The 13740-nt window shown below is 32.6% G+C and overlaps 1 protein-coding gene across 1 annotated transcript in view; it reads right to left on the bottom strand.

The window, feature by feature from the left end:
- The window catches only part of LOC143072339 (uncharacterized), a 71728-nt gene that overhangs the window by 39696 nt on the left and 18292 nt on the right, over positions 1–13740 (bottom strand). The window contains exons 3-8 of the mRNA XM_076247235.1: positions 11107–11517; positions 10318–10429; positions 6106–6202; positions 5068–5134; positions 1853–2117; positions 197–279 (exon numbers count right to left, since the gene is read on the bottom strand). Of these exons, the coding sequence (XP_076103350.1) occupies positions 197–279; positions 1853–2117; positions 5068–5134; positions 6106–6202; positions 10318–10429; positions 11107–11495 (1013 nt within the window). The 5' untranslated portion in view covers positions 11496–11517. The remainder of the gene's footprint in view (positions 1–196; positions 280–1852; positions 2118–5067; positions 5135–6105; positions 6203–10317; positions 10430–11106; positions 11518–13740) is intronic.

The raw sequence follows: 13740 nt of genomic DNA on the forward strand, positions 1-13740 counted from the left end.
GATATATTTTGACAAATCACGGTAAAATTCTAACCAATTAGACCTTTACGATAGTCGAAATTGGCTGTTTGAAGCCTGACAGTAAAGGGCATTTCTACCCTCATTCAATATCACCATGCGATTTTAAATATAGAGGTTATTCTTACTGTTTTGATGTGCATTAATTGCAAATATCTAGATAAAATCTGTATCTTACCGGACTACCTTAGTGTTTCCACTATCTAAAGTAAAATTAACATTACAAGGAGTGGTCGTTGTAACCAGTTCTATTTCATCAATCTGAAAAATATTAACATTAATATGATGATTCATGATATCTTGATAAAATGTATCTATTTTGTATGCATAATTATGAATGCATGCAGCTCTGATAAACAAATGAAAAAGTATATAATGACTTATAATTGTCTATCAGCATGTTATCTGATGTATATGTGTCAAATGTTTTATGAAAAATTGAGAGAAAATATTATTTTTTTTCTGTCTTTTAAACTACCAAATATTTATCTTTACTACTTTTGGATTGAATACCAAAAATTCCAAAAACATTATGACTGAAGATTTTTTTAGAATGTTTACCATCTTTATATAATTATTTCAACTTTTTCAATGTTCTTTTTTCCTAGATTAAAGTGATTATTAGATCAGCAACAAGAGCCTTTTGAAGAAATGCAATGCTAAGAGCATAACAGAAGAAATTAAACAACGAAGATTTAGATGGTTAGGTCATGTACTGAGAATGCCACAACACCACACACCTAAAACAGCTCTAGATTGGACACCACCAGGAAAAAGGAAACCAGGGAGGCCTAGAATCACCTGGCGAAGAACTGTAACAGCAGAATTAGAAGCAATGGGCTACACCTGGGGCCAAGCCCAGTACATGGCTAAGGACAGAGAGAAGTGGAGGCAGTTTGTTGTGGCCTTATGTCCCACTTGGGATGAAGAGGATAAGTAAGTAAGTAAATGATATTCATGAGCAATACTGCAATACTGATGATGTTGCCTCCCTAGTTTAAACATCTTTTATTTGCAAAAGTAGCAAAAGGGATTGGACACAAGTTATAACAACATTAGTGACGTCCGTTGCCTCCCTGTTGACTATGAGTCTATATTGGATTTGTCCCTGTACAATATTGAAAAAAGCTGTATCAGCACATATACATTTCACTTCCAGTTTCTTTTTTTTCTGCCTTAATCAACTTTGAAGTTTAATTGGTTTTCAATGTCTTGTAATGATTTGAAACAGAAATATTCCACAGCCTTTCTGAATGAAACTTTCCTTTATTATCACTGATTTATTTCTGTTGATTAATCATCAGAACAAATATGATTTAAAAAGAGTAAGAATGGTTAAAATGTCTGATTTATTCTTCCCAGCTACTTTATATTTGCTAGATAAAAATGAAATATATTAGCAGATTAAGTAATTGGACCAAAAATCAGAAATTTCATCAATATTGACAAAAGTACCAGCAAAAAGACAAGTTCAAATATGAATTCCTGTATCTTCTGCATGGTAAGTTTCTTAGTTAATGAAAGAATTAGAATCATATGAAAAAAGCGTTATTTACTAACTGTTTCTGTATTGGTCCAGTTATAGATTCTCTGAAGACCTGTTGGTGACCTTCTACTGTTGTTTGTTCTATGGTCGGGTTGTTGTCTCTTTGACACATTCCCCATTTCCATTCTCAATTTTATCGATCAGGTATATTGGCTCTCGACTCTCTGAGTCTCAGATCCAATACATGTTACTTTGAATCTATAAAAGGGCCAATGCAGAAGCAGCTAGTTAATAACACTTATAAAATACAGACTGATAATAAAAACATTTGCAAAATAAATCAGAAACCTGATAAATTTGATCCAGTTGTATTGTAAATTCTGTTTGTTCAATGGTAGTGTTCCAGTAGGTAGTTTCACTATTATCAGCAATATACTGGATTACAGAATTAGGTTTAAATCTACTGACAATGTCTCCACCTTCATTTTTACATAGTAAGCTGTAGTAGTTATTATCTGAGTGAACTATGGGATGCAGACTTGGACATCTACAGTCACTGTAGGGCTTTACATCTTCAATCTCTGTTAATTTATTATAAATCTGTGTAATTTCTCTGTTGAAAGAAAATGATTTTTATTCATTACTCAATCAACTGTTCAATTTCTATCTTTATTAAAAAAAAAAACAAGCATTCTGAAAGTATTGCATAGCAATACATAGTCCCCTACCAGGTAAAAATTCATTATACTGGAACAAAATGCTAACTTGTTCTGTAACTTGTCATGGTGTAAACAAAAATAAAGTATCAAGTCAACATCTTCAAGCATGACTTAAAACAGTGTGGAAAACTGATTATATGAGTGAATTTTTCAAGTCCAAGGACCGTAACTCTGTGCAAAATTATCTGACGGAAACAAAAAATGAACTAGATTTGTAACTTGTCATGATAAAATTATATACCAATTATCAATTAAAACATTCAAGCATGATGAAAAAAAGTGTGGAAAAACACTCTAACATTAGATATGAGTAATAATTCTCTACATTTAGATATGATGTAATACAATGTATATCTATTTTCAAATTATAATCAAATATAATTAATATTTCAAAGTATTTTTCTTTCATTTGTCACTTATCTATAAAATTTCAACAACTTTTATCTATACACAATGTAATGTAACGAAATATATACCTTAATATTATTAATTCGTATATTTTAACAAATTTGATTCGTTTAGGGATAGTCACATGTTAAACTATATTTTCGAAGGTAGAGAGAAAACGGCGGATAGCAAAAAGCATATTGACCGGCAAAAAGCATATCGCACGGTTATTTTTAGAATATCTAAAAACCGATATACTTTGTGACGTCAGGTAATAAATTTCAGGATATTGTTAAACGTTTTGAAACACATGATATCTGTGATCGATTATTTGACGAAAAAAATCTTCAAATACATAAGATGTCCAAAAAAAAAGTAAATGAAATAACAACTAATATGTTGTTATTGTCAAGGAGACAATGTAATATCTATAAAATCCCAACAAACCTAAATGACGATTTTGATATGGTCGGAAATTAATAATACTGTATAACAAATATATAGCCTTTGTATGAGGTCAATACAGGATATATCGACCCAGTCAATATACTTCTTTCAGGTCAATATATCCTTGTATCGACCTCATACAAAGGCTATATATATTTGTATAATAAAAATAGATTATTATCTAATTAAATATATAGCATTCAGAAAACTAGTTAATACAAAATAACAAAATTCTTCAAACAATTTACCAAAGAATATCTTTTAAAAAAATAATTTATCTCCTTTTGTACAGAAATATGGTTTAACATACAAAATGAAGTACTCTTAACATTAGATATGGACCATGATAACTCTGGACTAAATCATCAGACCAGAACAAAATTGGAACTTGATCTATAACTTGTCATGATAAAACTATATACCAAATATCAAACAATCTCTTCAAGAATGAAGAAAAAGAGTGGGGTAAACTGATTTACTGGACTGGCTGATGGACAGACGGAGGGATATATGAACAGACAGACGGACGGAAGGACAGACAGACAGAGTGCAAACCTAAAGTCCCCTACGAAGACTAACGAGAGTGCACACCCTGAAATGTTTCACTTGCTTTACTTATGATTTAGTTTACTGTGGATTCATCATTATTCGTTGGACACACATTACCATGGCCTTTGAGGATTTATGTAAATTTTAATGTTCAATAAAATACAAACTTATCATAAGCTTGTATGTAGATTTTTTTTAAACAGTGTAGTCAAATGTCCATAAAAATACAATTTTTCCTTAATCAGGTAAATATCAAGAAAATAAGTATCCATAAAATAAATAAATCTACAGTATGTTGAAAGTCTGTAATATGGTCCAAGGACACAGTTATCGTCCTTTGATTTTCGTTGTCTACGAATATAGTCCCGAGTGTAAACAGTGTATAACTTGCAATTTTTTTTTTATACACTTTCCCAATTAATTTCTTGCTATTTAATGCATGAAATATTAAGTAGGGGGATGAAATTAAATGATAAAAAAATTTGGGTGCTGAATCTTTATGGTAGTGATGTGGTCCAGTTGAAAAAGGTCAAATTTTAGTACGTCTGAAGCTGTCAAACTGAATTTTAGACCCCCTTATCACAGAATTGTCAGTATTTTGAGTTAGAGCTGGTAGAAGTTTCTATAATTTTGATATTATTTGTCCCACTAGTAGTACATAGTACACTGTAAAAATCTTTTTGAGAAAGAGCAGGTGAGATTTTTTTAATTTGAATTTATTGTCTAAAAGAAATGCACTAAGAAATAACTGTGTTCTTGGGCCATATGAAGGTTTTACTGCAAGTATCACATAACCATAACATTATATGTACCCTGCCACGTTTGTTTTGTGTTTTTGTTAGATATAATTCTGCTTTGTATCTATCTGATGAGTTAAGCCTTTTTTTATAACTTTTTCTTATCTTAATATACTGTTACACCACTGTCCAAGGTTAGTTGAGGGTTGGTGCCTTCAAACTATTAAAATCCGCCACATTCTGTATGCGCCTGTCCCAGGTCAGGAGCCTGTGACTCACTGGTTGTTGTTTGTTGCTGTATATCATATTTTTTTTTCGTTCACTATTTTGTTCATAAATCAGGACGTCAGTTTTTTCATTTCAATTCTTTACATTAGTTTTTTCGAGGCCTTTTATAGCTGACTGAGTGATATGTGTTTTGCTCATTGTTGAAGGCCCTATGGTGACCATAGTTGTTTAAAAATTTCTATGTCATTTGGTCTTCTATGGATAGTATTTTTATTGATGGGAGGATGAACAGTTGGACAGATAAGGTGTATTAAATATAGACTTCATTTTTAGAGTGGGTGTATGAACAGATCATAACATGACATCAATGGAGGAAAAAACAACTGTTTCCACATATAAATAAAATTGACTCAGATTTGGGCATTTTTTTTTTCTTTTCTGACAAGCTGATGCAAATTTTTTATTTGTCTTCTCTTTATTTTCAGACTTAACCTACCGTTCTGTTAATGGGTCTCTATACAACCTTACATCTAACAAAGTGAAAGATTCTCCTGCAATCATATCTGAAAAAGGAAAGATTTTTGTAAAAGCATTTTATAACAAATTTGTGCAGTCATATATCACACATAACACAAAATATAAATATACATCAAATTGGAAGAGAATTCTACCTTTTAGATCATTTTATTCCTGTGAAAAAAAATTCAATATTCAGCACTAATACCGCAAATTTGAGAGCTTTTGTTCAAAACCATCATGAAAGATAATTTAGGGGATTTTCAATTTGCTAGGAATATTGTAGAAGGTTTAAAATAACACAACAAATTGTATGAGATGACCAATAATATAGTCAGTACCTAAGAATATCAAATTTGGTTTATGGTTGTACACAAAAGTAATCATCAGGTAACAATTTGCAATTTTAAGTGGGACAGAAATTCTAGCTGTGATGTTGAAATACATCAAAAAAAAATGCAAAGTACAATGTATTTCTGATGTCTAGAGTAAATCTTGAAAAGGGGGTTTAAGAGCATATTGTTGGCTTTGAATTTCAAATATAGAATTATTCCAAGGTATATTAAACTTCTCATTCACAGTGTATTAAAGCTTATTATTAACTGAAAAGATAACTTAAACAATCGAAACAAAATTACTTCATTTGCTCACTGACTTTAAATGCTTTGTACATAAAAAAATAAATCGAAAATATGATGTACCTGCTTGCATATAATGTAATAGAGGGACATAACTAGAAAACTGTTAAAGTGACACCACCCAAAGTTCGAACTTGATCTGTGTTTTATGGTAATAAGCATTGTGTATAAGTTTTATTATATTTGGTTAAGGCAAACTAAAGTTCAAGAATAGAAACCAATGTCAGGACATACGGACGTACAAAGTGACAAGGGTAAAACTTAATGCCCCCTCTCTGATTCTGCGGGGGCAAAAAAAATACATATACATGTACTGACAATAATGTTCGCAATTTTTTACAAAATATTTTTTCCACATCGGTCTTGAAGAAATCACTTACTTGAAGGATCAATGGTTATCTGACTTAAATTTGAAAGCTGAGGGCTTGTACTCTGTCTTACATCATTTATATATATAACACTTCTTTCAGAATTTTTCTGAAATATAAAAATTATGATATCATTAATACAACAATAATTATTTAAGTTTGACTAACTTATGTCTAACAGGTTTTGCTATATTTCTAAACTAAAGCAATGCAACAAAAGACTTCTTAACGTAAGTAAGACATGTAACATGAGGAAATCCAAGTCAAAGATATAATATTTGCTGTTATAGACTTATACACGTTGTGACATTTATGCTAAAATAAGGGAAAAAGTGCAGTAAAATACAATGCACAACTAAGCAAGAACCTAATAGATTGTTAAAATGTATAGATACATTTATCCATCTATTGTATACCTCTAGATATCATAGATGATAGTTAAGGCAATGTGTATAACAACAACTGGTCAGCCATTACATTTGATTAACAAGTACATATTTTTGCCTACGGCGAAGTCACTGACAATACGATGTTGACAATGGACAACTACAATAGTTTGGACATTATATCCCAGCAATAATCTCAACATACAGGGGCCGCGAAAATTAACTAGAGGCTCTAAAGAGCCTGTGTCACTCACCTTGGTCTATGTGAATATTAAACAAAGGAAGCAGATGGATTCATGACAAAATTGTGTTTTGGTGATGGTGATGTGTTTGTACATCTTACTGACTTACTTTACTGAACATTCTTGCTGCTTACAATTATCTCAATCTATAATGATCTTGGCCCAGTAGTTTCAGTGGAAAATGTTAGTAAAATTTACAAATTTTATGAAAATTGTTAAAAATTGACTATAAAGGACAATAACTCCTTAGGGGGTCAATTGACCATATTGGTCATGTTGACTTATTTTTAGGTCTTACTTTGCTGTACATTATTGCTGTTTACAGTTTATCTCTATCTATAATAATATTCAAGATAATAACAAAAAACTGCAAAATTTCCTTAAAATTACCAATTTAGGGGCAGCAACCCAACAACCGGTTGTCGGATCCATCTGAAAATTTCAGGGCAGATAAATGTTGACATGATAAACAATTTAACTACCAGATTTGCTCTAAATGCTTTGGTTTTTGAGTTATAAGCCAAAAACTGCATTTTACCCCTATGTTCTTTTTTTAGCCATGGCGGCCATCTTGGTTGGTTGGCCGGGTCACGCCACACGGACGACGCCGGACGCCAAGTGATGGGAAAAGTTCACTTGGCCCTTCGGGCCAGGTGAGCTTAAAATGAGCAAAATTCAAAAAAAAAAATCTCAATTATCCATTGATCAATTGTTTCACTGATAAATAACTGCCCATCAATAAATAATATTGCTTAGAAATTGTCTCTCGCATTGTGTTTTTCTTTGAAATACTGAGCAAATCATATAAAAATGGAAATTCAATTAATGCCACTCATGAAATAAATATAAATTTCAATTTTGCGCTTAACGCTTCATTGTCTATCAATTACATCACTAATGTCTGTCTTAAACATAATTGGTGTATCAAATTCCATATGGTCTCATGGGCAATTTCGTCACAGAATGCTCTGTTATTCCTGTATTTACCACTGAATTTTTCATTTTTACTGGTTGTCCTATTAAATTCAAGAAATGGCGTAAAAAAATCAGAATTGCCATCTTTTTCTTTTTCTGGAGTTGTAAACAATTCTGTTAGAAGTAATGCTCAGTTTCTTCTGTATAGGATGATCAGGAATATAATGTAGTTTTCTTGAAGTTTTTGTTGTTTCATTCATCTATGAATTCCCATTGTTCCTATTCTTGAATAACATTTACATGTTTCTTCAACATATCTGGGTTTTTAATGAAAGCAAATATCCAATCTTGGATTTTTCGGGTCGGTGGGACCATTTCCCCGTACTATATGATCTTCTACAATGTCCCAATAGTTGTCTGCGCCTTCTAGCAAAGATATCTCAAATGAATTTTCCTGATCTTGTGCGCTATCTTTAAACCACAGAAATATCCATACTTCGTAACAATGTTACTCATGTGTTTCTGTAGAGGCATAGGGATAAATTTCTATCAGTACTTTGAATGCAATACGTGTCCTGCATCATGTTTCAGGTAGATTGTTGTCAATTCTAAGTGTTTTTCTCTTCACCTCCAAATGCAGATAAATGTATAATTTCTGTTCTCTCTATCTGTAAGTTAAGTCCTGTGTTAAAAACAATTTTTGCACTCCTATGTCAAAGAGAATATTCGTATCAATAAAGTGCTGGTTTGACCCAACTTGTGCTACAATGGTTTTCAAAAGTACATTTGATGGCAATTCTGTCAATTGTGAATACAAAATGGTAGTATCTGGTTCCGTTGTATGACTATCATTCCTGAGATGAAAGTTTGTCGATTTTGAAAATGCGGCTCTGGTTTTCTTTTGCGTGGAAATTTGTATGTATATTGCTATTAATCCATTTTCATTGCTTACTTCATTCCCTGGTTTTATGTTGTTTGTTTTGTAGGCATTACATAAGCTTTTATGGCGTTTTCTGTTACAATGTCTACACATATTCTCAGATGTACATTCGTTTAGTCTGTGGTTACCAAGGCAGTTATAACTTATCACATTTTACTATGTTCATACATGATTCTGTGTCGGTTATTTTACTGCAATGGGAAGGTGCGTGTATTTCATGACAGAAATTTCAAGGTCTAGTCTCAATATTCTTGTAAAATTTGGACTTTGTCAATTTCGTTCAACTAAAGAAAGACGATGTTGTAGGCAAATCGTGTGTTGACTCTTGTCTTGTCCTGTGTCCACTATATCAATCTTGTCTAACATACTTTTACGGAGGTCCTGTAATATCCAAGTTTTTGTTCTGTGTTTTCCTGCCAGATGTTTTCTGACTTCCCAAGGTAATTTGTTCATAATAATGGGAACAAGTAACGTACCGTATTTTTCCTGTGTCTGACCCAAAGCTTCTAACATGTCTAATCCCCTGACGCAATCTATGAAAATTGATACCCACAAAAATCAATGAATTGCCAGTAGCTAACAAGAATGTGTCTAAAGTACACGGATGCCCCACTCACACTATCATTTTCCATGTTCAACGGACCGTGAAATTGGGTAAAAAAAAAAATTAGGCATTAAAATTAGAAAGATAATATCATAGGGAACATGTGTACTAAGTTTCAAGTTGATTGGGCTTCAACTTCATCAAAAACTACCTTGACCAAAAACTTTAACCTGAAACTCGCACTTACATTTTCTATGTTCAGTGAACCGTGAAATTGGGGTCAAAAGTTTAATTTGGCTTTAAAATTATAAAGATCATATCATAAGGAACATGTGTACTAAGTTTCAAGTTGATTGGACTTCAACTTCATCAAAAACTACCTTGACCAAAAACTTTAACCTGAAGCGGGACAGACGGACGAACGGATGAACGGACGTACAGACGCACAGACCAGAAAACATAATGCCACTCTACTATTGTAGGTGGGGCATAAAAATCTTAAACATATAAATGCTAGAAAAAAAAGACACATGAATATACAGGGTATGATACTTAACCCCTAACAGGAGGGATTGTACTTGATTTTCATATGAAGAAGACGTAAAATTTCAATCAGTTTAATTGAGGTCTGGGGTTAGCATGTCAATAACTGCTAGAAGTCCTTTTTCTATATTTATATATCATTGTCACTTTGCTTAGTTTCTTTTGTAACCTTTTCTGACATCATACTCAGACTTCAAACTGAGTTTTACAGTGCATATTGCTGTGTGGTTTTTTTTATTCTACTTTGGCTATAGGTTGAGATCTCACAAAATTCAGCTGCATTTTGCCCCTGTTCCAAGTCAGGAGCCTCTGGCCTTTGTAAGTCTTGTATGTTTTTTATTTATATGTTTTTGAGTTTAGTATGAAGTGTATTTTCACTGGGCTGATACACATTTTTTGTTTGGGGCCAGCTGAGGATCTGCTCTGGGTGCAGGATTTACTAGCTGCGTTGAATACCCATTGGCGGCCTTTGGCTGTTGTCTGCTCTTTGGTTGGGTTTTTGTCTCTTTGACATGTTCCCCAATGCTATTCAATTCTTTCATAGATATCCTCAAAGAATATCTCGTAACAAAAAGAAATAAAATACAGTGAATACCTCAATGTTAGAAATAAACATAAAAGTCCACTAGATATGTAATTAAAAAAAAAAATTACCTTTAATACAATAAATTTCCAAGCATTTCTCTGACATGTGTAGCTTTTTCCATCGACTGTCATTTGATTGCTTTTAAATTCTACTTTTATACTACTGGATATCTTCACAGAGCTGTAAAACAGAAACATAAAGCAACTTTTGGCCATCAAGTTTATAAACAAAATATAAGAAATTGTTGCATGCATTTATGTATAGGACTCAAGGCCTATTGACAGAACTTCTCAGTGTGGGTTATTTGGGGTCTAAACACACTATAAATTAGATCAACTGAAGTGTACAGAACAAAAAGTACATTGGCTAATCTTTTGGAGTAATTCAATCTTAAATACTGTTCTTTCATATGATGAATCAGACTAAATGACGTACAGTATCCTGTGATCATTGACACATTGAAATTAAAAGACCACCATATATGCTTATTGACACATTAATGTCATTGAAGGCTGTACTTTGACATATAATGGTTTACTTTTTACACATTGTGACATGGACGGATAGTTGTCTCATTGGCACACATACCACATTTTCTTATCCAGATTGACAGATCTTGAGACGTTGTATTCATTGATATTTTGACAATGACAGACACTTAAAAGTGCTCATTGACACACTGGCATTGACAGACCATAAAATGTGCTTACTGACACATTGATATTGACAGAAAAACAAAAGTAACATCAGCTTCTCCTTGGAGCTTCTGTAGAGCAAAGTCAAGAGTCTTAGTTCTCCTGGTGTGGTGACACTTGCATGCCCCTGTATAAATTTACAATAACCTTTTTCATACTTACCAATCACTAGAAACAGTACAGTCATATTTTATCCAAAATGTTAATGTGTATTCTGATAATGATGGTGAATAAGTTTTACTGACACTACAGTTTACATAGTTGGTACTATCAAAAGTAACATGTCCTTTAGCTGTGTCACCATTTGGTGGCCCCGTAATTGAAGGATTACAGATGCTATCCAATAGCAATGGATTAATTTTAATAATGTTTTCTGGATTTACTGTTGTTCTTCTTCCAACACAACAATCATTGCAAGTTCCATCAGTCAATATCTGAGCACTCAAAGTCAAATTAGACACAGCAGGAGTAGGTTCAGTAAAACTGTCCACTATCCTCCATGTTACTGACAAAACAATAAGCTGTCGATAAATAGCTGCCATTTTTTTCATTTTTTCATCATTTTGAATTTATCTGAAATGTAAAAAAAAATTATCATTTGTTTTCTTTGCTTACGTTTTTTAATGAAGTTAAGATGAGTGCAACAAGTAAGAGTTCAAAATAAATGAGGAATGTATCTATGGAACACAGATGCCCCTGCTTGTCTATCATATAAAGTTATAATGGGACATAACTACAAGAGTGCACATGCTGAAATGTCTCACCTTCTTTACTAACCATTGATATTATGCTGATAGTTGAATAACCCCACCACATTTTTGCTCCTATGGCCTTTGTTAGTCTTGTATGATTTTTAATTTAAGTTTCTTTTATGTATATCTGTGTTTGGTATGACGTCCATTATCACTGAACTAGTATACATTTTTATTTAGGGGCCAGTTTAAACATGCCTCTGGGTGCAGGATTTTCTCATTGCATTGAAGACCCATTTGTGGCCTTAGGTTGTTATCTGCTCTTTGGTCGGGTTGTTGTCTCTTTGTCATATTCCCCATTTCCATTCTCAATTTTACTTAATAAAAGGCTTTACAACTATTACAGAACTTAACATGATCCAATAAACTGAGGTCAAGGTCATATAAATCAAATGAGAAATACATTTACACCTAACAACCATTCAATAAACTAAATATAGTAGACTTATTGCTTATAGTTGTTTCTAAAAAACAGACTTAACCAAGAAAACTAAACATTGAAGACCCATTGGTTGCCTTCTGCTGTTGTCTGCTCTATGGTCTGGTTTTTGTCTTTTTGACACATCAAAAAATCATTAGCTTTGCTTCTCATCTTTACTTATGCTTTTGCACAATACAGAGACTAATTATTGCTTAAATTGCTATCTATTGAAATCTGATGGATACTTGTCTCATTGGAAATCATACGACATATCCTTATTTTATTCAGGTAAAAAAATATTGATTTATTAATACTATTTTGATATGATTTTTCTTTATCAATGAGTACCAGTAGAAGGAATGTGGTTTCAAGTCAGATAAGTCAGTGTTATGCACAGGTAAAACAAGCAGTAAGGCCACACCAATTTGATCCCTTGTTCGACGGACCCGCCCGCACCTATTTTTTTCAAAACAGAATTTTTTTATTTTTTTTATATTCCTGCTTCCCGCATCCGGAATTGTAATCGTCCATTTCCTGCACCGTTTTTTTTGTAAATATTATAAAAAGATATCAGATTTTAAACATAAAAGCACCCCACCACTCTGTGTAAATATCTGTGAGAATATTTGTTTCAGCATGAAACCTGAAGTGCTTTGATAAAAAGTTATGACAGCAGGTATTTCCGTGAAGAACAAAATAATTGGTTTCTTTCCCCCTTACTTATATTCCCTATCAAAAAATGTTCGTTGTTAGAATAAAGTACAAAGAACTTCTGAAGGATTTGCCTTCAACTGCAATTATATTGTATGCTGGCGAAACAAAACTATCCATAGCCGCTGCATGTTTATGCACCTGTCCTGATTGATTCAGGAGCATGTCGTTCAGCAGTTATCGTTTGCTGATGTTGTTCATTGGTATTTTCCCGTTTGGATATATAAATTAGATCGTTGGTTTTCCTCTTCGAATTGTGTACACTAATAATTTTGGGGTCCTTTATAGCTTGCTGTTTGGTCTGTATCAAAGCCATGTGTAAAAGGCCGTACTTTGACCTGTGTTTGTTATCATCAGGTTGAGAACAACCCTCCCTCAGACAAGGGGTCATTCTACTGATGTAGAAAATAAAATAAAAATACCAAGGATTTGTATAGTTCTTCTATACAAAACCTTTGAACACTTAGAATTTTGTACTCAAAAAGAGGAGAGTTACATCATATTTTAAACAAATTTTTCTAAAAGAGGGGTCCACTTATTTTGAATAATATTAAACTGTTAAAGTAAATGTGTTAACATGGTTAAAGTCCAGGAATATTACTAAATTCTTGGACATGTTTTGACCATTTAATACCAGATAGATATATAGTTCTATGAGAAAATATGAGCCCTTTTGTACAAACAAATATATTATAACTTATATTGATCCCTCATAAAACATGTAAAAGGGATATTTATAACATTAAGGGGTTGCCCCCAAACTGATTATGATTTGGATGGAGAATTGTCTCATTGTCAGTCACACATAAATAGACCAGATTTAATTATTTCTTGGTCAACAGGGAAAAAATACTTCAGAAATTAAAGAAATGTCAAAGTACAAGTGATAAATCAAGTTTTAATATTGTCAAA

Source organism: Mytilus galloprovincialis, chromosome 4, assembly GCF_965363235.1.
Source record: "Mytilus galloprovincialis chromosome 4, xbMytGall1.hap1.1, whole genome shotgun sequence".
Classification (NCBI taxonomy): Eukaryota; Metazoa; Mollusca; class Bivalvia; order Mytilida; family Mytilidae; genus Mytilus; species Mytilus galloprovincialis.